The sequence below is a fragment of the Sinocyclocheilus grahami genome, unplaced genomic scaffold, assembly GCF_001515645.1.
Source record: "Sinocyclocheilus grahami isolate Dianchi unplaced genomic scaffold, SAMN03320097.WGS_v1.1 scaffold69.1, whole genome shotgun sequence".
NCBI classification, from domain to species: domain Eukaryota; kingdom Metazoa; phylum Chordata; class Actinopteri; order Cypriniformes; family Cyprinidae; genus Sinocyclocheilus; species Sinocyclocheilus grahami.
The window spans coordinates 1,572,055-1,595,562 of record NW_015505248.1 but is presented as its reverse complement, the minus strand read 5'-3'; the positions used below and the strand labels follow the sequence as shown (position 1 = coordinate 1,595,562).

The 23,508-nt window shown below is 36.9% G+C and overlaps 1 protein-coding gene and 1 long non-coding RNA gene across 4 annotated transcripts in view; one reads left to right on the top strand and one right to left on the bottom strand.

Annotated features, from left to right (window-relative positions):
- LOC107585336 (ras and Rab interactor 2-like) overlaps positions 1-23,508 on the top strand; it is a 49,712-nt gene that overhangs the window by 4,117 nt on the left and 22,087 nt on the right. Inside the window, exons 1-3 of one of the 3 annotated variants that reach the window (XM_016272335.1) lie at positions 17,517-17,566; positions 18,038-18,136; positions 23,038-23,126. In XM_016272335.1, the coding sequence (XP_016127821.1) occupies positions 17,528-17,566; positions 18,038-18,136; positions 23,038-23,126 (227 nt within the window). In that variant the 5' untranslated portion in view covers positions 17,517-17,527. Of the gene's footprint in view, positions 1-17,516; positions 17,567-18,037; positions 18,137-19,078; positions 19,140-23,037; positions 23,127-23,508 lie in introns of those variants that run through there. The other 2 variants (XM_016272337.1, XM_016272336.1) reach the window with 2 other exon arrangements.
- Positions 10,347-23,508, bottom strand: part of LOC107585338 (uncharacterized) — a 13,799-nt gene continuing 637 nt past the window's right edge. Inside the window, exons 2-3 of the long non-coding RNA XR_001609234.1 lie at positions 19,633-19,638; positions 10,347-10,357 (exon numbers count right to left, since the gene is read on the bottom strand). This is a non-coding gene — a long non-coding RNA (uncharacterized lncRNA). The remainder of the gene's footprint in view (positions 10,358-19,632; positions 19,639-23,508) is intronic.

The window sequence follows — 23,508 nt, the reverse complement described above, 5'->3', positions numbered from 1 at the left end:
GTCCTGTACAGGGCATATTCAGGGCTTTTCAGAGATACTAAATGTTTGGATGTTTCACCATGACCACCCCCTCTCTTTGGTCTTCAAAAATGTTTGATAGTAATTTAGTGACACTCTTATGGAAATATGATATTTTGTAGTTATTTAAATCTGACTCATTTTTAAACTGTGTCTCATAAATCCACATCTCAGGAAAATGTTATGGGGTTTCAAATCAAAATATGACTTTCTGTTACGAAACAGGACATTGATTTCATACATGTCCTCATATGAGGACACCAGGACTAAAAGCATGTTTATTGATATTGGGAGACACAACAAATTAATAGGGAAAGAAATTATATTTAAATATTCCTATGACATATTATATATTATTATGAAAATTATTATATTATATTTAAATTATTACTCCCATTATTACACTTCTTTTTTCATTACATGTTGCCCCAAAAACACATTAATCTGCCAATTAGATTTAGTTTATAGATACATTATATATAATGAGAAAAGCTGTTTATGGCCATTTTACACACATTTTGCATAAAGAAAAATGGTATATCAAATCATTATCTTTATACAAAGTTTGGTTAAAAAAAATCCTGAAAACTAAAAATGTATTGGTGATTTAAAAAAAAAAATCAATTGTTTTTGCCTATGCATGTTCATTCATGTCTTTTTATTTTATTTTTTAAATTGAGTCCCGGTGTCCTCTTCCAAGGACATAGCATAACTTATGAATGAAATATCATTAAGCTAAGTTAAGCTAAACCAACAACTTTTGTGGCATAATGTCAATTACCACAGAAAATTATTTGGACTTACCCCTTAAAAAGCATATTTACCTACACATTTCTGACCATAAAACCAGCCAGAGACAATCTAATCAATCTAATCATCTAACAGCTTTCTGCTACATCTTTATCTGATGGCATGCACATAACATCATGTCTCAGTTGATATACTGGCAACACCCACAGATATTACAACTTTATAGCTGAAATAACTAAAGATCGACCGATATATCGATTTACCGATATTTTTCCCGATATTTAAGCATTTTACAATAATCAGATATCGGTTTTGTAATATCGGATTCACCGATAAACGCCGCCATCTTGTGGATGTTTTGAGAATTGCGCGCAGGATCATCATTGCAGCGCATCTGAGGGGAAACAAGACAACAACAACGGCGTGCACGGGTACTTGATTTACTGTAGTTGGTAAACTTTACTTAACATACATCTATGCTCATCATTAGTCTCGTGAAGCCACTTTCATATTGCTGTTCACTCACTGGGTTGATGCTCAGGAAATGCTCCAGCACGGCCACAGCATGTAAATTGTATTAACATTTACTATATAACCATTATTATACAACTCTATAGAAATTAATTATTTATTATCTCCACGAGCGATCGCAGTTTGAGTATAGTTCTGTGTAAATGCATAAACTGCACTGTCAGCAAGCATTTCATAATCTAGAACGACAAAACCATTATTAGTAATTATGATATAACATGCCAGTTGAGAAATGCAATAAAATACGATGTTTTGTTTGTTATATTTCAATATTCCAGAGAATATTATTCAGTAAATTAACATTATCCAGTGAATTATTCTTCACTCTTTAGCCCATTAAACATCTTATAAACCTACTAAAACTGTAGTTTAAAATGAAGTTGATATGACTCCTTTCCTTTGTTTATTTTCTCCATTTGAAAACATTAGACCTTCTACATTTATTTTGCTTATTGTTAATATTAGTGTTGCTGTTGATGCTTTAAATAAAATGTTTTTTTTATTGTTGTAATGTGAAGATTAAATTTAACATGAAAGACTGCTAATTTTCAACACTTTTTTTAAGATGACTGAAAGGAGGAAAAACCAAAGTGAAGTATGGACTTACTTCACTCAGTCATTTATTTACTTTATAACAGTAAATAAATATCGGTTCTGCATATCGGTTATCGGGCACATAAACATGCAAATAATTGGTATCATATCGGCTATAAAATATCAATATTGGTCGATCACTAGAAATAACTCCTTTTATGGATGATTTGAGTGCTTTAGCAAAAATATTAAGATTGACATCTGTTAAATTCTTTTGTAAATGTCTTATTGTAACCATGATTTTTGCTTTTCTTATGGTAATAAACATTATCAAATGATGTATTAAAGGGGTCATATGATGCGATTAAAATTTTTCCTTTCTCTTTGAAGTGTTATAAGCTCTTAGTGCATAAAGAAGATCTATAAAGTTGCAAAGACTAACGTCTCAAATCCAAAGAGATATTCTTTATAAAAGTTAAGAGTCAACCACGCCTACCTAAAATGGCTCGTTCTAACACTCCCCCACATGTCTATGTCACAATGTGGGAAGATTTGCATAACGCCACCCAAATGTTCACGCAAAGAAAGCATAACTTTTATTCTCGCTGTAGTATTGTTGCCATGTCGTTAAGACGCTGTGTGTGTCGTTGTGAAAGCGAAACTACTTTGTTTGGCCTTCCAAAAGAGGATGATATCCGCTTCGTCATGCCTAGAGCTGATCCATGCTGGTCGCTGAGGAAATACATCAACTTTGCGCTGTGGATCGCCGGATCGGCTTTTACCGTGGATGAAGCGGAGTTCAGCCCGGGGTCGTCACATGGGGTTGCCGCAAGCCTGCTGACCTCCGTTCACTCTAGCCCGCTGTGTGTTTCGTTGTGAAAGCAAAACTACTTTTTTTGGCCTTCCAAAAGAGGACACGACTAGAAATCACCTCGGTTTTCAGCCTTTCAGACTGATGAGCTTTGTAAAAATCGACCCGTTTCAGAAAGGCGGGGCATAGAGGAGAAACAATAATGTACAGTATGTGGAAAATAATGTGTTTTTTTTAACCTTAAACCGCATGAACGCATTTCATTACACCAAATACACAAAATAATGTTCTTTTTAGCAACATTATATGACCCCATTAAACTATATTAAAGTTCCTTTTAACTGGCATACATCCTCATATCTCAGAGTTTTGGATGATGTGATGTGGCTGGAATCCAGCTTTAGCAATGAAACCCATTTGGTTTCTTAAGCTTTGCTATTTTGGTATTTAAAAACCTTCAACAGGTTTGTTGTTTTGGTTGGGAGGAGTTATGTTTTACGGAAATCAAAGAAATAAACTTAAACATGTGGACTAGATTGAAGATAGTCTTTGCACTCAAAACCTTTTCTTATCATGATAACCTGCTTTAGACCTGTTCTGAAGACAATGAGAAGGATCATAATAGCCTGATGGGCAAGTTAAAGCAATTGTTTTCTTTTTCGGATGATCATTTGGAATCTAGTTCAGGACTCCAGAAATGATATCAGCTCTTGCAGTCGGGAAGCTGCCAGTCTGCCAAGAGCCTTTCCCACGGAATCACCTCACGCTTCCCACTATTATTTATTATCTCCACGAGCGATCGCAGTTTGAATATAGTTCTGTGTAAATGCATAGATAAACTGCGCTGTCAGCAGGCATTTCATAATCTAGAACGACAAAACCATTGTTAGTAATTCTGATATAACATGCCAGTTGAGAAATGCAATAAAATACGATGTTTTGTTTGTTATATTTCAATATTCCAGAGAATATTATTCAGTAAATTAACATTATCCAGTGAATTATTCTTCACTCTTTAGCCCATTAAACATCTTATAAACCTACTAAAACTGTAGTTTAAAATGAAGTTGATATGACTCCTTTCCTTTGTTTATTTTCTCCATTTGAAAACATTAGACCTTCTACATTTATTTTGCTTATTGTTAATATTAGTGTTGCTGTTGATGCTTTAAATAAAATGTTTTTTTTATTGTTGTAATGTGAAGATTAAATTTAACATGAAAGACTGCTAATTTTCAACACTTTTTTTAAGATGACTGAAAGGAGGAAAAACCAAAGTGAAGTATGGACTTACTTCACTCAGTCATTTATTTACTTTATAACAGTAAATAAATATCGGTTCTGCATATCGGTTATCGGGCACATAAACATGCAAATAATTGGTATCATATCGGCTATAAAATATCAATATTGGTCGATCACTAGAAATAACTCCTTTTATGGATGATTTGAGTGCTTTAGCAAAAATATTAAGATTGACATCTGTTAAATTCTTTTGTAAATGTCTTATTGTAACCATGATTTTTGCTTTTCTTATGGTAATAAACATTATCAAATGATGTATTAAAGGGGTCATATGATGCGATTAAAATTTTTCCTTTCTCTTTGAAGTGTTATAAGCTCTTAGTGCATAAAGAAGATCTATAAAGTTGCAAAGACTAACGTCTCAAATCCAAAGAGATATTCTTTATAAAAGTTAAGAGTCAACCACGCCTACCTAAAATGGCTCGTTCTAACACTCCCCCACATGTCTATGTCACAATGTGGGAAGATTTGCATAACGCCACCCAAATGTTCACGCAAAGAAAGCATAACTTTTATTCTCGCTGTAGTATTGTTGCCATGTCGTTAAGACGCTGTGTGTGTCGTTGTGAAAGCGAAACTACTTTGTTTGGCCTTCCAAAAGAGGATGATATCCGCTTCGTCATGCCTAGAGCTGATCCATGCTGGTCGCTGAGGAAATACATCAACTTTGCGCTGTGGATCGCCGGATCGGCTTTTACCGTGGATGAAGCGGAGTTCAGCCCGGGGTCGTCACATGGGGGTGCCGCAAGCCTGCTGCCCTCCGTTCACTCTAGCCCGCTGTGTGTTTCGTTGTGAAAGCAAAACTACTTTTTTTGGCCTTCCAAAAGAGGACACGACTAGAAATCACCTCGGTTTTCAGACCGATGAGCTTTGTAAAAATTGACGCGTTTCAGAAAGGCGGGGCATTGAGGAGAAAAAATTATGTACAGTATGTGGAAAATAATGTGTTTTTTTTAACCTTAAACCGCATGAACGCATTTCATTACACCAAATACACAAAATAATGTTCTTTTTAGCAACATTATATGACCCCATTAAACTATATTAAAGTTCCTTTTAACTGGCATACATCCTCATATCTCAGAGTTTTGGATGATGTGATGTGGCTGGAATCCAGCTTTAGCAATGAAACCCATTTGGTTTCTTAAGCTTTGCTATTTTGGTATTTAAAAACCTTCAACAGGTTTGTTGTTTTGGTTGGGAGGAGTTATGTTTTACGGAAATCAAAGAAATAAACTTAAACATGTGGACTAGATTGAAGATAGTCTTTGCACTCAAAACCTTTTCTTATCATGATAACCTGCTTTAGACCTGTTCTGAAGACAATGAGAAGGATCATAATAGCCTGATGGGCAAGTTAAAGCAATTGTTTTCTTTTTCGGATGATCATTTGGAATCTAGTTCAGGACTCCAGAAATGATATCAGCTCTTGCAGTCGGGAAGCTGCCAGTCTGCCAAGAGCCTTTCCCACGGAATCACCTCACGCTTCCCACTGCACTGTCTGAAAGAGAGACCTCTTTGTGTTTGACACAGAAACTAAGAAATGGAGACAGAGAGAGAAAGGGTAAATTCTGAGTAGGAGGAAACTTTTAAGTAGATCAAAAGGTGCATTTGGAGCCAGATACAGGGCATTGGAGGAAAAGAAACTTGATGAAACTGAATGAAAGATGTGCACTAAGCACTTAAATGCAAGAACAGCCCGATATATGAGTCTGGTAATTTGTCAGCACATGTATAAATCGTTGTTTGATCCTCATTTTGTCTGGTTATTGCTCTGGGAGATGCTATGTGGGGTGGAGCTGGCCACATCCTGTAGAGCGCTGGCCTCTGCCCGCTTCCTCTGAGTGTGTGTTTATGTATTTCTCCTGCCTATGTGTCTGGGGATCTTGAGATCACACCCATCCCATGTTGTGAGAAGGCCTAGATATGGTTGAGATAAAATTTTGAGTCAGTGCATGTATGGAATCAGATTTAAATGGTCATCTTTTAGCCTTCGCTTATGTAGCCTGATCAGTGGCATTCAGGTGGTTTGGGTTTGTTGGTCTGTGCAGTCTGCGGTAACAAATGGCTATTTTAACAAAAGGCTATTCAGTGTTTTCTCACTGTTTTTGCAGCTGTGTCTGTTAATATCATTATTTTAGCCTTTCTGAGTCTCTCCGCAATCCTTTCAGACACAGAAGCAGGAGATTGAGCTTAAAAACAACTTTAACTTGAAGGAACTGTCAGTCAGATTTCTGGTTTTCAGGGGTTTTTTATTATTATATTTTAAGTTTGTGCATTCTGAAACTGCATCAATGGTTTTAGTACATTTGACTCTGGATTATGAGGGGTATTGCAAGAAAGAGTAATTTACTTTTGTGTCAGTCACTTTTATGGGTATCAGACATTTCAGACAAGTTTCAAAAACCCCAGTTCGTACAGAGCTGACAAAAACACAGGTATTTTTGAGTGAATCAGTTTGTTTGAATGAATCAGTTGAGTGAATGATTCACTGGCTCACTTATAATAACACTCCGTTGTTTTGTTTCTGAAAGAATCTCTTTGTTTAAACTGATATAACATGCCAGTTGAGAAATGCAATAAAATACGATGTTTTGTTTGTTATATTTCAATATTCCAGAGAATATTATTCAGTAAATTAACATTATCCAGTGAATTATTCTTCACTCTTTAGCCCATTAAACATCTTATAAACCTACTAAAACTGTAGTTTAAAATGAAGTTGATATGACTCCTTTCCTTTGTTTATTTTCTCCATTTGAAAACATTAGACCTTCTACATTTATTTTGCTTATTGTTAATATTAGTGTTGCTGTTGATGCTTTAAATAAAATGTTTTTTTTATTGTTGTAATGTGAAGATTAAATTTAACATGAAAGACTGCTAATTTTCAACACTTTTTTTAAGATGACTGAAAGGAGGAAAAACCAAAGTGAAGTATGGACTTACTTCACTCAGTCATTTATTTACTTTATAACAGTAAATAAATATCGGTTCTGCATATCGGTTATCGGGCACATAAACATGCAAATAATTGGTATCATATCGGCTATAAAATATCAATATTGGTCGATCACTAGAAATAACTCCTTTTATGGATGATTTGAGTGCTTTAGCAAAAATATTAAGATTGACATCTGTTAAATTCTTTTGTAAATGTCTTATTGTAACCATGATTTTTGCTTTTCTTATGGTAATAAACATTATCAAATGATGTATTAAAGGGGTCATATGATGCGATTAAAATTTTTCCTTTCTCTTTGAAGTGTTATAAGCTCTTAGTGCATAAAGAAGATCTATAAAGTTGCAAAGACTAACGTCTCAAATCCAAAGAGATATTCTTTATAAAAGTTAAGAGTCAACCACGCCTACCTAAAATGGCTCGTTCTAACACTCCCCCACATGTCTATGTCACAATGTGGGAAGATTTGCATAACGCCACCCAAATGTTCACGCAAAGAAAGCATAACTTTTATTCTCGCTGTAGTATTGTTGCCATGTCGTTAAGACGCTGTGTGTGTCGTTGTGAAAGCGAAACTACTTTGTTTGGCCTTCCAAAAGAGGATGATATCCGCTTCGTCATGCCTAGAGCTGATCCATGCTGGTCGCTGAGGAAATACATCAACTTTGCGCTGTGGATCGCCGGATCGGCTTTTACCGTGGATGAAGCGGAGTTCAGCCCGGGGTCGTCACATGGGGTTGCCGCAAGCCTGCTGACCTCCGTTCACTCTAGCCCGCTGTGTGTTTCGTTGTGAAAGCAAAACTACTTTTTTTGGCCTTCCAAAAGAGGACACGACTAGAAATCACCTCGGTTTTCAGACCGATGAGCTTTGTAAAAATTGACGCGTTTCAGAAAGGCGGGGCATTGAGGAGAAAAAATTATGTACAGTATGTGGAAAATAATGTGTTTTTTTTAACCTTAAACCGCATGAACGCATTTCATTACACCAAATACACAAAATAATGTTCTTTTTAGCAACATTATATGACCCCATTAAACTATATTAAAGTTCCTTTTAACTGGCATACATCCTCATATCTCAGAGTTTTGGATGATGTGATGTGGCTGGAATCCAGCTTTAGCAATGAAACCCATTTGGTTTCTTAAGCTTTGCTATTTTGGTATTTAAAAACCTTCAACAGGTTTGTTGTTTTGGTTGGGAGGAGTTATGTTTTACGGAAATCAAAGAAATAAACTTAAACATGTGGACTAGATTGAAGATAGTCTTTGCACTCAAAACCTTTTCTTATCATGATAACCTGCTTTAGACCTGTTCTGAAGACAATGAGAAGGATCATAATAGCCTGATGGGCAAGTTAAAGCAATTGTTTTCTTTTTCGGATGATCATTTGGAATCTAGTTCAGGACTCCAGAAATGATATCAGCTCTTGCAGTCGGGAAGCTGCCAGTCTGCCAAGAGCCTTTCCCACGGAATCACCTCACGCTTCCCACTGCACTGTCTGAAAGAGAGACCTCTTTGTGTTTGACACAGAAACTAAGAAATGGAGACAGAGAGAGAAAGGGTAAATTCTGAGTAGGAGGAAACTTTTAAGTAGATCAAAAGGTGCATTTGGAGCCAGATACAGGGCATTGGAGGAAAAGAAACTTGATGAAACTGAATGAAAGATGTGCACTAAGCACTTAAATGCAAGAACAGCCCGATATATGAGTCTGGTAATTTGTCAGCACATGTATAAATCGTTGTTTGATCCTCATTTTGTCTGGTTATTGCTCTGGGAGATGCTATGTGGGGTGGAGCTGGCCACATCCTGTAGAGCGCTGGCCTCTGCCCGCTTCCTCTGAGTGTGTGTTTATGTATTTCTCCTGCCTATGTGTCTGGGGATCTTGAGATCACACCCATCCCATGTTGTGAGAAGGCCTAGATATGGTTGAGATAAAATTTTGAGTCAGTGCATGTATGGAATCAGATTTAAATGGTCATCTTTTAGCCTTCGCTTATGTAGCCTGATCAGTGGCATTCAGGTGGTTTGGGTTTGTTGGTCTGTGCAGTCTGCGGTAACAAATGGCTATTTTAACAAAAGGCTATTCAGTGTTTTCTCACTGTTTTTGCAGCTGTGTCTGTTAATATCATTATTTTAGCCTTTCTGAGTCTCTCCGCAATCCTTTCAGACACAGAAGCAGGAGATTGAGCTTAAAAACAACTTTAACTTGAAGGAACTGTCAGTCAGATTTCTGGTTTTCAGGGGTTTTTTATTATTATATTTTAAGTTTGTGCATTCTGAAACTGCATCAATGGTTTTAGTACATTTGACTCTGGATTATGAGGGGTATTGCAAGAAAGAGTAATTTACTTTTGTGTCAGTCACTTTTATGGGTATCAGACATTTCAGACAAGTTTCAAAAACCCCAGTTCGTACAGAGCTGACAAAAACACAGGTATTTTTGAGTGAATCAGTTTGTTTGAATGAATCAGTTGAGTGAATGATTCACTGGCTCACTTATAATAACACTCCGTTGTTTTGTTTCTGAAAGAATCTCTTTGTTTAAACAAGTCGAATGAGTTAATGATTCCTTTACTCTCTAATAAAAATAGTAATTTCATCAGTTTATGAGTGAATCAGTTTCAGTGAATCGAATAAAATTCAATCACTCATCACTTGTTTTTATTTTCTTCTTGAACAAAAATCGATCAGTAAATGATTCAGTGAATCGTCACTAGTTTTGTTTCTGAATGAATCAGTGCATTCGAGTGAATCGGTTGAGTAAATGATTCAATGACTTGTCACTTATTTAATTTCTGAATTAATTATTGTTTGAACAAAATGTTAGAATAAATTATTAAATGACTCAATCATAAAGAGTTCAGTTTCTAAATAAATCAATATGGTTGACTGAATTAGTTGAGTAAATGATTCAGTGATGCCACCTACTGGCTTATCAATATAACTTGCAGAACTGACAGCAACACATACAAACAGAGTGAAAATTAGTGTTGGGCAGTTTAAATAGGCTATTCTGTGTTTGCAATAACCGTGGATAATGCCAATAACCACAGTGACAGTGACTAAAGTAAATGGTGTCGGCATAACAACAGAAACGTCTTACCACAAATGAGACAACAAACAAATGTAATCTAGGTGTGAGTTTATATGCCACATTTTATTGAAATGGATTTGCATAAGTGTTCAGCACATCATTTGGGTTGTAAACAGACCACAAACCTGGTGAGAGTCACTCTGATGGAAGAGACACTGGATCTAACAGCTGGATCTATTTCACAGCTAATATCTCTGTCTCTGTATGTTACCTAAAACCCCATCTGAAAAGACACGTGTGTGTTGCACATAAAATGTTGATGTTGTTTCTGAAGCAGAGGTGTCTCTAGCGTGTGAAGATTTTAGCTGTTGTTGTCCCTCTAGGCTGCTGTCCCCCTTGGGCGGGTAGAGCTCTCTACAGGCTTTGAGCCAAGCTGGATTTTTTCCAGCTGGGTTTTTGTGAGGTGGAGGACCATATAGCAGCAGGGTCCTAAAACAGTGCCAGACGACTTCATTATCCAATAGAATGCCAGTGTTTTCCCCCTCTCCCTTCCCCTTCTCACATACTGTCTTACCACTGCATCAGACTTGAGGATGATTTATTAGTATAATTCTTTGAATGTGTGTGTGAAATGTGCTGTAATTGTCATAGTTACAGTCTCTAACATATACAGGTGCATCTCAATAAATTAGAATGTCATGGAAAAGTTCATTTATTTCAGTAATTCACCTCAAATTGTGAAACTCGTGTATTAAATAAATTCAATGCACACAGACTGAAGTAGTTTAAGTCTTTGGTTCTTTTAATTGTGATGATTTTGGCTCACATTTAACAAAAACCCACCAATTCACTATCTCAACAAATTAGAATACTTCATAAGACCAAAAAAAAAAAGTTTAGTGAATTGTTGGCCTTCTGGAAAGTATGTTCATTTATTGTACATGTACTCAATACTTGGTAGGGGCTCCTTTTGCTTTAATTACTGCCTCAATTCGGCGTGGCATGGAGGTGATCAGTTTGTGGCACTGCTGAGGTGGTATGGAAGCCCAGGTTTCTTTGACAGTGGCCTTCAGCTCATCTGCATTATTTGGTCTCTGGTTTCTCATTTTCGTCTTGACAATACCCCATAGATTCTCTATAGGGTTCAGGTCTGGTGAGTTTGCTGGCCAGTCAAGCACACCAACACCAGGGTAATTTAACCAACTTTTGGTGCTTTTGACAGTGTGGGCAGGTGCCAAATCCTGCTGGAAAATGAAATCAGCATCTTCAAAAAGCTGGTCAGCAGAAGGAAGCATGAAGTGCTCCAAAATTTCTTGGTAAACGGGTGCAGTGACATTGGTTTTCAAAAAACACAATGGACCAACACCAGCAGATGACATTGCACCCCAAATCATCACAGACTGTGGAAACTTAACACTGGACTTCAAGCAACTTGGGCTATGAGCTTCTCCACCCTTCCTCCAGACTCTAGGACCTTGGTTTCCAAATGAAATACAAAACTTGCTCTCATCTGAAAAGAGGACTTTGGACCACTGGGCAACAGTCCAGTTCTTCTTCTCCTTAGCCCAGGTAAGACGCCTCTGACGTTGTCTGTGGTTCAGGAGTGGCTTAACAAGAGGAATACGACAACTGTAGCCAAATTCCTTGACACATCTGTGTGTGGTGGCTATTGATGCCTTGACCCCAGCCTCAGTCCATTCCTTGTGAAGTTCACTCAAATTCTTGAATCGATTTTGCTTGACAATCCTCATAAGGCTGCGGTTCTCTCGGTTGGTTGTGCATCTTTTTCTTCCACACTTTTTCCTTCCACTCAACTTTCTGTTAACATGCTTGGATACAGCACTCTGTGAACAGCCAGCTTCTTTGGCAATGAATGTTTGTGGCTTACCCTCCTTGTGAAGGGTGTCAATGATTGTCTTCTGGACAACTGTCAGATCAGCAGTCTTTCCCATGATTGTGTAGCCTAGAGAACCAAACTGAGAGACAATTTTGAAGGCTCAGGAAACATTTGCAGGTGTTTTGAGTTGATTAGCTGATTGGCATGTCACCATATTCTAATTTGTTGAGAGAGTGAATTGGTGGGTTTTTGTTAAATGTGAGCCAAAATCATCACAATTCAAATAACCAAAGACTTAAACTACTTCAGTCTGTGTGCATTGAATTTATTTAATACATGAGTTTCACAATTTGAGTTGAATTATTGAAATAAATTAACTTTTCCACGACATTCTAATTTATTGAGATGCACCTGTAGATGTGTTAATTAAGTTGGCTGTAAAATTATCTCTCAAGATTATGGAAAACTCAAGGGAAATGAAAACATAGCGTAATTATGATCAAAGTCATTTTGGGGTGATTTATAAACTCTAACACTCTGCATTGCATGGGAACATATTTTATTGTTGACTTGTTTAGTCTTTAATTTGTTTGCTGTTTAATATTACTCACAAGATCTTTTCAATAAAAACTGCATAACCTATACAAACAACCGTCTGGTTTCATTAGCTGTGAATCACACTTTGAGTCTAAACCAACACCAACAAGACTGGAAAGACTACGCCATTCAATAACACGCTGTGAGTGTTACTTCCTCTGCCGGTTACATTAACTGGAACAGGGGGAAAGCCTATTGCTCAATTGCTGAATGCATACGGATCCACTTTGATTGCAAAGCACTGTTACTTGACCACTAACATGAGATTACTGTTAGTGCTGTTTCTCATCTCACATGCAAGTAGTTTAGCCAATCAAAGGGTATTTATGTCAAAGTCTTGAGAAAGGGTGGAAAATGTTAAATGTTACAAAAGATTTTCAAATCAATGCTGTTTCTTTTTAGTATGATTTTCTAAGGAGCATGTGATACACTGAATTAAACATTGTCATCAGATGAATAAATAGAAACAGTTCATTTAAATTGTAATAATGTTTCACAATATTACGGTTTTTACTCTTATTTTTAAAAAAAATGAATACAGCCTTGATGAGCATAAGAGGCTTCTTCCAAAAAACATTAGAAAATCTTACAGATTTGAATGGTAGTCTAAATATATGTGCCGGTGCATTATTATTGCACAAGAAGTAACATAAAGGAAATATATAATCACAGGAAAGCACAAATGGTTATCTTGTACAGAATGTCAGCCATGCTTTTTTTTATACAAGAGCTTTCTAGACATTTTTATCATTGGGTAAACTGTCACACATTTAATGAAGTGTGAATTTTGTTTGTGTGTGACATTTGGATTTGTTTCTCACTCATTTCTTTAGTCATGCTGCACTGTTTTCCCGCGATTTTCAAGGCTGTCAATGTTTTTTCTTTTTTTTTTAAAGAGTGACATGTTGTGGCATTCACTGTCCCACTGTTCACTGTCATGCATACTGTATATTAAAATGTGCTGCACTCAAAGTTCTTGTTTTGTGTTTACATCAGCCCAGGATAAGTACCAGAAATACTGAGTTGCGTCTCACATTCTTGTTATATTTGTTATTTTTGTTTATGGTTCAGCCCCTTTAATTGCTTGCAAGCTCCATTTCCTCTCAAGCCCTGACAGGTCTCTCCAGACTACAGAAAATCCTCTCTGCTACCACGCACCTGTTATGTGTGCATCTGTATGCAGGACACAGAGGCGCTCTGTGCCTCGTAGTTCAGATGTGCCTTTGTGTGGGTCCAAACAGCCCAGCTGAATGGTCTTCTACATCTACACAGACATATATACATACACAAACTGGCATGTTGAAACTTATGTGCAATGGTACAAGCCAGCACGCTATAACAAATGACCCTGTTTGGATGGAAACAGGATAAGAGTTTGCCTCTGGTCTTGTTTGCAGTTGTTGACATTTTGGACGGCACACTAACAAAGACCGTTCCTTTCAACTGCAGTTTTCCGTGTATCCCAGTGCCGTGACATCCCTATTGAGATGATAGCGGACGAGGGAGATAAACGACCAATTGGACTGGACTTTCTCTCTCTGCGTGTCTGCGCTCCACAGTGGCCAGTTAATAACTTGGCCTGTTTATTCTGCCCGTGCTGGCAGTCCAAGGGGTTTCCTGTTTAGATTAGATTAGATTCAACTTTATTGTCATTGCACATGTAAGGTACAAGACAACGAAATGCAGTTAGCATCTAACCAGAAGTGCAATAAGCAGTAAGTACAGGCTATACAGTGTCTCCAATATGTTAAAAAAATGTACAATAAATATACAGATAAGGCAGTACTATGGACATAATTTACAGATTTTTAAATACTATCAGCATGATATACAGATAGGTGTACTATGAAGATACTATACAGATTAGTGTGTGAGTACCGAGTGCAGCACTGTGCATACTGCATCCTCTGTGCTCCTATTGCTACGGTAGGCAAATTTACACACTGAGCCGTATGCATGTGTGACTTGAGTTTTTCAAAAACAGATAACAGCTTGCTTTCTCTGGTTTATATACTGAGCAGGGCTCAACAATGGTTCGCTTGATGTCCTGGGGCCATTGTAAGAGTTTCGAGCCAGATGAAGGAGCTGTCACTTGTTTTGCATCATATGTCATAATTTTCCAGCAAACATATGTTTATGGATATAGATGTGGACCATGTAATGTTGGCAGTGCAAGCAGAAAAAATGTTGTTGAGCCCTGCTGAAGAAAGATGAATGTGTTGATGCCTCATTACAGCAACAACATGAGGTGAAGCCCCTTCACAAAGAGGAGTAAATTAACATATCAAACTCAATCCATCTCTGTCAGCGCAGGAACAATGCTTCACAGGAAATACCTGGACCTCACTCATACTGAAAAACCACAAACTCAGACTGATTTCCTGAAAAACCACCACCACAACAACATAAAAATGTTAATCTCAGTTTTCGCTGATGTATTCCTTCCAAGCAGCTGGGTGGTTGTAAGAGTTGTGCCGTTTGGATTGTACTGAGGCTTGCCGTGGAGCATGATGACTGGTCAGGAATAGAGAGAGAAAAAAACAAGAGCTAAGAACTGTGGTATTGATTTGGAGGAGAGAGACTGAGCTATAATAAAAAACAAAAGTGGAATAATGGTTCAAAGCCTACTGATTAATCGGTTAAATAATTGATGATTAGGCTAGTTGATTAATCATTCTAATAACAATTGGATTATGAGAATTGGTCCCTATAAAGTGTTACCAAATGTCGTCATCATTAGAATATTATTCAAATTATTAAACAACAACATTAATAATAATAACACTTATTGTTTCGCTAAAGGACCTTGAATCTGGAAATAAAGTTCAATGAATTAATAACTATTATTATTATTAATCTTTAAAAAAGTTATAAATTTAGTATTAGGGACCAATTCTCACTATTAGCTAGTGGTATATTAGCATGCCTATTATTACTATATTGGCTGTTTATTAGTAAAGCATATATTGTGCATGACCATATTCTACATCTCTAATCCTACGCAATACTCAATCTAAACAACTACCTTACTAACTATTAATAAGCAGTTTATTGAGGCAAAAGCCGTATAGTTAATGGTTTGTTAATAATGAGAATTGGACCTTAAAATAAAGTGTGACCAAAAAAACTAACTACATGACAAACAAAGATAAAAGACAGGAATACTGCATAAAAGAACAAAAGAAAGCAAGACAGGAGAAAGAAAAAGAATAGAAGAGTGATAAATCAAAACATCTAAATAACAAAAAGTGAACAGATGCATTTGGAGGGAATTCCAGTATTTAGGGTTTGCTCTACTGAAAGACCTTCCACCCAGAGGACAGTCTGAACTTTGGCACTGTTGATAAATTGGCTCTGGAAGACACAAGAGTCAAAGCGATATGTCCAGAAGAAAGCAATAGTTTGGGTGGAGATGCTGGTTCTTTTCAAAGCTTCTGATGGTCACATCAAAGGCTTTGTGAGCTGAGCTGCACATGTTTGCCATGATTCCCCTTACAGTGTCAGCACCCAGACAGCAGCTTTGTGTTAGCTCAACTCATAAATTCAACCAGTGAGAAAAGGCTTTGTGTTTCCTTTGTTGATGGTAAGAGTGGAGTCAAGTTGACACAACAAGACTGTGCTGTCTGTGGAGGAAAAAGCTGTTGTGCATAACTTAGACAGCTGTGCTGGATCAAAGCTTTCTGGGTGTTGGGGATGTGCAGCATCTGGAAGTGGGTCAGTACTGGCTCTTGCTCCGAGATGGTCCTCACTGCAGAACACAAGTTCCAAGGGGCGCGGTTGGATCCAGATCCAACTCCTCCCACCTTACATATACCTAAACCTACCTGTCTCCACCTCCTGATCCCTAAACCCACCCATCTCTACCCCTAAACCTACCATTCTCCACCCCCTAGATGTGGATCCAACCACGCCCCTTGGATCTCGTGTTCTACAGTGAGGGGCTACTGCTTGCTCCAGCTGATGACAATCTTCTGCAGTGAGAGAGAAGACTCTCTCTCATCGTGAACAAAGTGACCTGCAGAGGCAGCACTGGGTGGTGTGGCTGTTTTAATTGCTGTATTGTTTACAATTTCTCTGGCAGTAAGTATTTATGCAACTTACGTTTGCAATGACTTTTCATAAATGTTTTGAAGTCAAAGAATGTTGTGTACAATACAAAAAGCTCCCTCCATAGTCCCTTCAGTCCTTAGTCACTTCAGCCCATTTATGGTTTAAACCCATTTTACATAAGCTGTAAATCGGCTCATATGTAGCTTATCGTGATATTGACATCACTCGAACATGTTAATCTATGACCATCCATGGTTATTCAGTATTCAGTAGCTTGTCCCACTCTGATGAATGACAGTTTGATCAGTCACATAGAGGCCATTTCAATGTAGAAAGCTTGTTAAATTTAACAAGGGATTTTGAACCAATGACATTTCCCTACACTTTATCTATAAATTGTTTCCAAACAAAGATACAGTAAAACAATAATGCTTTGAAATATTTAAAAAAGTAATTTATTCCTCTGATGGCAAAGCTGAATTTTCGGCAGCCAGTCTTCAGTGTCACATGATATTTCAAAAATCATTCTAATATACTTAAGATTTGAGTTAACATATCTTATTATTATCAGTTGTGCAACTTAATTTTTTTTTTATCATTCTTTGATTAATGTTCAAAAGAACAGCATTTATTTGAAAAAGAAATCTTTTGAAACAAGACATCCATCTTTACTGTTACTTTTGATCAATTTAATGCATCCTTGCCAAGTACAAGTATCAATTTCCTTCCAAAAAACAACTTTTGAATACTATTACTTAACGTACAGCTATGAAGAGTAGGAGTTAAAATCAGTGAGATTTCACTACACTTTGTAATTTTTTCCAAACTTTTTTTATTCTTACTGTAAATATACAGCACATATGGCCTAGCAAAGAGTACATTCATCAGGTGATCTCTACATTCCAGGGGTTTCTTTTTTGCATATTGAGCTGGTTTTGATTCTTACCTGAGCTGAGCAGTGCATTCACGGCTGATTAAGTGTATTAGAAAGCTTTATATTACTCTTCCTGCCCCTTCCACCACCCTTTCTCGCGGCATGACCCTTGCCCTGGTTTTGTCTCTGCCAGTCTCCCAGCTGATCCCCCCTCTCTGTATTATGCCTGTGGCTGCTTTGAAAACTTCTTTACAAAAGTCGGTGAACAAAAGATTTAAACTCAGACTGTCATCTCTATTTGCTTTACCAGTTCTCCCATGATCTCTAAGCAAATGTACTGTGTAATTTGTTATAGCTAATGTTATCAATTAAATATTTATATATTTATTCATTTATTTTTAATTGTACTAAAACAACATGGCAGCCCTAGCTGTAACAGAGATAATATTGGCTGCAATCTTGGACGAGATGTGTTTGAGCATGTGACTGTGTGGATGTATAAGAAAGTATTGTGTGTGTGTGTAAAGGGTGTAGTTCAAGTTAATTCATCAGGCAGGAAATGAGATGAATGAGAAGAGAGCTTTTAATGAAGTTTAGAGTGTGCCTGAGGTGCATGTATGGCAGGCTCCTGCTCTTAGTCTTGTATGCTCATTTCTCTGGCATATCTGTGTGGAATGGGTTGAGATCTCCTCTTTCTGGGCTTCAAATAAAGTATGTGTCTGTGATCCACAGAGACCCAGCCTGACACAGAAGAGCTGTATACACCCAACCATGTCTACAGAGATGATGATGCAGTCCTGTCTCATGGACCGGAGCAGCAGCTTTTTTAAGGTGAGACATATCGCCACTGTCCTCTGAGCTTTGCCTTGTTTTCTGAATGTGTCTGCCTGCATGTTCTGGATGTAGATTTGCATGTGCTGTATTTTATCATCACATGAGCTTCTCTAACTGAGCCTCCTATATTAAAAAGCTGGTTATAACTTTTTAAGTTGTTACATAAAAATGTAGATGAGTCTTTTGGACTCCACTGACTTTAATTGTATGGACAAAAAAAATCATTTTTCAAGAATCTTTTTTTATGTTCCACAGAAGACAGTAAGTCATACAGGTTTGGAACAACATGGCTAAATGATGACATTCAGATTTGTGAATTAAATGTCCTTTTAACGTTCATCTCAGTTGATTCCAAGTTGTTAATGCTAAATACAGTTGTAAATGTTTTGTGATCCAATCACTCAAACCCCGTTCAGTAGTAGTCAGAAACACAAGTAACCACATGGCCTACAAATTGACGTCATGATTGAACGGCACTATAGTTGACATTTTACACAGTAATGTGTCAACCAGCAATAAATGATGCATTGAAACACACCATCACTGGGATGAGCTTGCTTTCAGTACACGTCCTACTTAAGAGCCAGACAGAGTGCAGGTTAGTCAGGGCCTCTGGAGACCCCGTGGAATGCTGCTCTGTCCGTTCACTGTGCCAGTGCTAAAGCTGCAGAGCTTAAGAGGTTCTCAGAGGATGATAGATCCAGTTGTTATCTCTGCAAGCTATTCTTCCAACAAACATGTTGCCAGCATGTGTTGTGATTATTTCATGCACGAGGAAGTTGTAGTTGTAAGTGCGAGCTTTGTTATATGTAAACAATCAGATGCAGCCAAAGGCAAATAAATCAGGCTTTTGCTCCGACGCTAATCGTCCGTTATGAATGCATAAGATTAAGAACGTCAGTGAACAAAAATGTATATTCCTCCTTGTTTCCTTAACAGAAAACACTCCCGTAACATCTCTCCTCTGTCATAAGTTTAGATGATCCTTCAGTGGACTGTGGTGAGCGGTTTGAATTTGACCTTTGTCATCTATTAAAGGAACAGTTCATAAAAAAATTTACTCGCCCACATCTTGTTCCAAACATGTATGACTTTCTTGTTTCTGTGGAGGACAGATGTTGAATTTTCAAAGAATAACCTGACTGCTGTTTTCTAAATAATGAAACATGGAATAGAATACTGGCAAGAAGACTTAGCCATATGGAAAACCTTTATGATATTAGGAATGCACAATATCAAAATTCTTGTTGATACCAATAAGTTAACAAATATTTTCATGTTATGGCTAATAACGGATAAATGGCTGATGTTAATATTGAATGTGAATGTAGGTGTTACAGCATTATAATGTACAGTATGAAATATATATATATTCATTCTGATATTTGCTAAAGATTATGTTTAACAGTGTCATTCAATTATACAGTTTTAAAGATTAACTTAAAGGTCCCATATTGTCAAAACTGAAATTTCCTTGCTTTTTTCATGATAACTGAGGTCTAAGGGCTATGTAACTACCATATAAGTTTCAAAACAGTCAATCCACAGACAAATGCACACAGCCTGCATAAAGTAGCTGTGCCGTTTCACGATTTCACGATGTAAGCGCATTTGATGAGGTGGTTGGTTGTCGTCTGTAGTCGCCGATTCGGGGTCTGAGTCCGGCTCAAACATGTAAGGCCGGAAAACATTTCCCTCAGCAGTGGCCATCATTACAGGTGTTTCTATTTTTCTATTTGCCATAGCAGGCTACAGCATACATGCCCCTAGTTATCTGTGGGTGGCCTGGCCGGCCTGTGCGTCACTCAGAAAACAACAGGCCAATCAGAAGAGAGGCTCATGAATATTAATTAGACAGACCAAAATGGACCTGTTCTAAGCAGAGCTCCCAAGAAAGGAGCTGTAAAAAATATATATTCTTAAGGACATCAAAACCTAAAATAAAACTCCAGAAAGGTGTATAATATGGGACCTTTAAGTGAGTGTCAGATGATGATGATGGGTAAACTAAATGTAAAAAAAACTAATTATGAGTTCATTAATATCCACAATTAAATTGAATAATATATATACAATGTTTATACGATACAACAACAACAACAAAAATCTGTAATATTAGCTGATAAACAGCTTGCAAACTTTTCATTTAAATTTAGACCATTTTTTATTTAATTAATATAGATTACAAAGACTAAAATTAAGAAGTCTAACAAAGTTTATTTGTTAGAAATACCAGAGGTACATATCAGCTCAGTTAGGAGGGCCTTCAAATATTATCTCAGAGTGGGGCTTGTTGAGAACCACTGCTATTATGATATCATTTACTTTGGAAAAGAGTGGCCACGATGTTCCTTAAAATGTAAACTTTAAACTTTTATTTCCACGGAATACAGATGAGGGTTTGGAATGGTGTGAGGGTGAGTAAATGATGACAGAATGTTGCTTTTTGTGTGAACAGTCCCTAGTTTAATTGAATAACTCTGCTGCTGTCATTGTGAGTGTTTATTTTTCGAACACTGCTCTCAGTGTTAGGGCTATGTTTGGCTGAAACAAGCGTACTAGTTAAATGTCAGCAGATAGTTTCCTAGAGTCTTGGTTGCTTTGTGTGCTGTGAATGACTTTACCTCACGGCTGGTTAAAGAGAGGCACCGATGACTGCAGCATTTGGAAGAGCTCTTGATCTCGCCAGTCTCCAGAACACCAGCCAGCACCTCACAGGCATCAGAATTTCCTAACAAATGTCCAGCCGGCGAAAATGCACCTTTTATTCTGCTTCATCACCTCTTTGAATGGCTCATCACTAAAGCTGAAGTCATTCTCTGCTTCTGGATGAATTCAGCACCGCAAGCTGAATGATTTTTCGATCAGATCTCTTTCGGTCTCAGCAGGATTGGGTTTGTTAGCTCTATTAAGCATAAATGATAGGTGGTTCTATTGTCGTCATTCTGGCCGACATTAGCTCAAGAGTACTTTGCTGTGTTCTTGTAAATCTGTTGAAAATGTATCTTCTGTTTTTCTCTGTCAGTGCTGTTTATTAGGATTACACAATCTCATTTATATATTTTGAGGAAATTCCCTTGCTGGCAAAATTGATCGTTTTTTGTATAAAATTAAGAACAGATTTTTTGAAGAACACATTTTATCTGCACCTCTATAATCTGGTGAAACCAGACAAAATGTATATTTTTGCACAGGTGGAAAAATCTCAAATAACTAACTAACTAAAGAAATAAATGCATAAATAACATATGATAAATAATATTACATTAATAAGTACTCTTAATAAAATGTTATGGCCAGTATAAGATTTTTTAAAAGTCTCTTATGCTTACAAAGGTGGTGTTTATTTGATTAAAATACAGTAAAAACAGTATAATATAACAGTATACTTTAATATAAGTATTTTCTATATTAATATATTTTAAAATGTAGAAATCATTCTAATATGCTCATTTGTTGCTCAAGAACCCTCTTTAATTATTATCAGTGTTGAAAACAGTAGTGCGGCTTAGTATTTGGAAAGTGTGATACATTTCTTCATCATTCTTTGATTAATAGAAAGCTGAAAAGAGCAACATTTGTTTGAAATAGAAATATTTTGCAACAATGTGAAAGTTTTTACTTTCACATTTTTGATCAATTTAATGCATCCTTGCTGAATAAAAGTATTAATTTCTAAAAAAAAAAAAATATATATATATATATATAAATACCAAGCCCAAACTTGAACGCTACTCTACATGTCATGCACACACAATAAACCATATATTATTTATGTATTATTTTATGGTCGTATGTTTTGGTAGACATTTATCATCTAAATATAAACACTCAGAAACAGGCATGCATAAACTTATAATTCATAAACTCATAAATAACAGAGCATTTTCAAGTGCAAATATTAACACTGACTTTTGCATTTTGTCTAATAAGCTTAAAATTATGAAGTATTTTTTGTCTGACTCACACATGAAGCACAATGAGACATATCCAGCCATTACAGTGAGCCAGTTTATTTCATGTTAGTTTGATAATTCTTGACCTTTCAAGTGTGTAGCTCATTCAGCAATAATCTACAGCGCTTTGGTGTGACTGAAGCCCTTTCAGGTTTTATGGATTGCTTTTCTTGGCAGTGAGCTGGATTTTAAAAAGAGCCAAGAGTTGGTGTGTAATTGTGGTTTGCTGACTTAGTCTAAGATGAAGTTAGAGAAATACCTCATGACTATAAGCGGAAAATGCTGGCTCAGATAAAAAAGAAATGCAACCGAAAGTGTGGACGGATTCTTTACTTGTCTGGTTTATGATCCAGCTTTCACTGAAATCTTGACTGTCTCTCTGATTTCTGCAGGCTGAAAGAACTTCAAGCAGTGAAAACAAAAAAATAATTAAATTAAAAAGGGATAGAGAAAGAAAAAAACAACAACATGCCCCCTGCTGGTCATCAGGAGAAACTAAGATCTGTGAAAAAATACAATGACAAAACAACTTTCCCAAGTGCACTTACCTTTAATGACATAAAATCACTGTGCTTCATGTCTGATTTAAGCAGTTAGATTAGCAATGAAGAGCATCCTGCCTTACACAGAATATTTTTTTCTTTCAATATTGTGTATTTTAATTTACAGTGACCGTGGTTCAGTGTTTCATCTAGGAATAATCAAAGAAAACGTACAGTGTGCTTTGATGTCTCTGTCTGAATTGTTCTCTCTGTTAGCTTTTGAAAGGAAACAGATGCAGTTGCTGGTTTACTGGGAATAATTTCATGATGACTTATTCTAGACACAGCCACTTCCCATTCTTACAAAACATCAGTGACACCAGCACACGTTCAGAACGTCTCGAGATTTCCTGCTCTTTACGCTTGTTTTGTGTGTGTGTGTGTGTTTGTGTGACTACAGCTGATTGACACATTCTCCACGGAGATCTCAGAGCTAAAGCAGGAGATGGTTCAGCCAGCCAGAGAGCCAGAGACCGAGATCTTACAGGGGTGAGTACTTCCTTCATCACTGTCGTCCTCTTCACTGGCATTAATAGGTTATATTACATGGTGTTTCTTTTTTATATGTGCTCATTTGTAAAGTGGGATTCAAAGGTGTGAGATGATATTGAACATGTAATTTAAACCTGAAAATACATTTTTAAAGGGGTCATATGATGCTGCTAAAAAGAACATTATTTTGTGTATTTGGTGTAATGAAATATGTTTGTGGTTTAAGGTTCAAAAAACACATTATTTTTCACATAATGTACATTATTGTTTCTCCTCTATGCCCCGCCTTTCTGAAACGCGTCGATTTTTACAAAGCTCATCGGTCTGAAAAGCGAGGTGTGCTGTGATTGGCCAGCTATCCAGTGCGTTGTGATTGGCC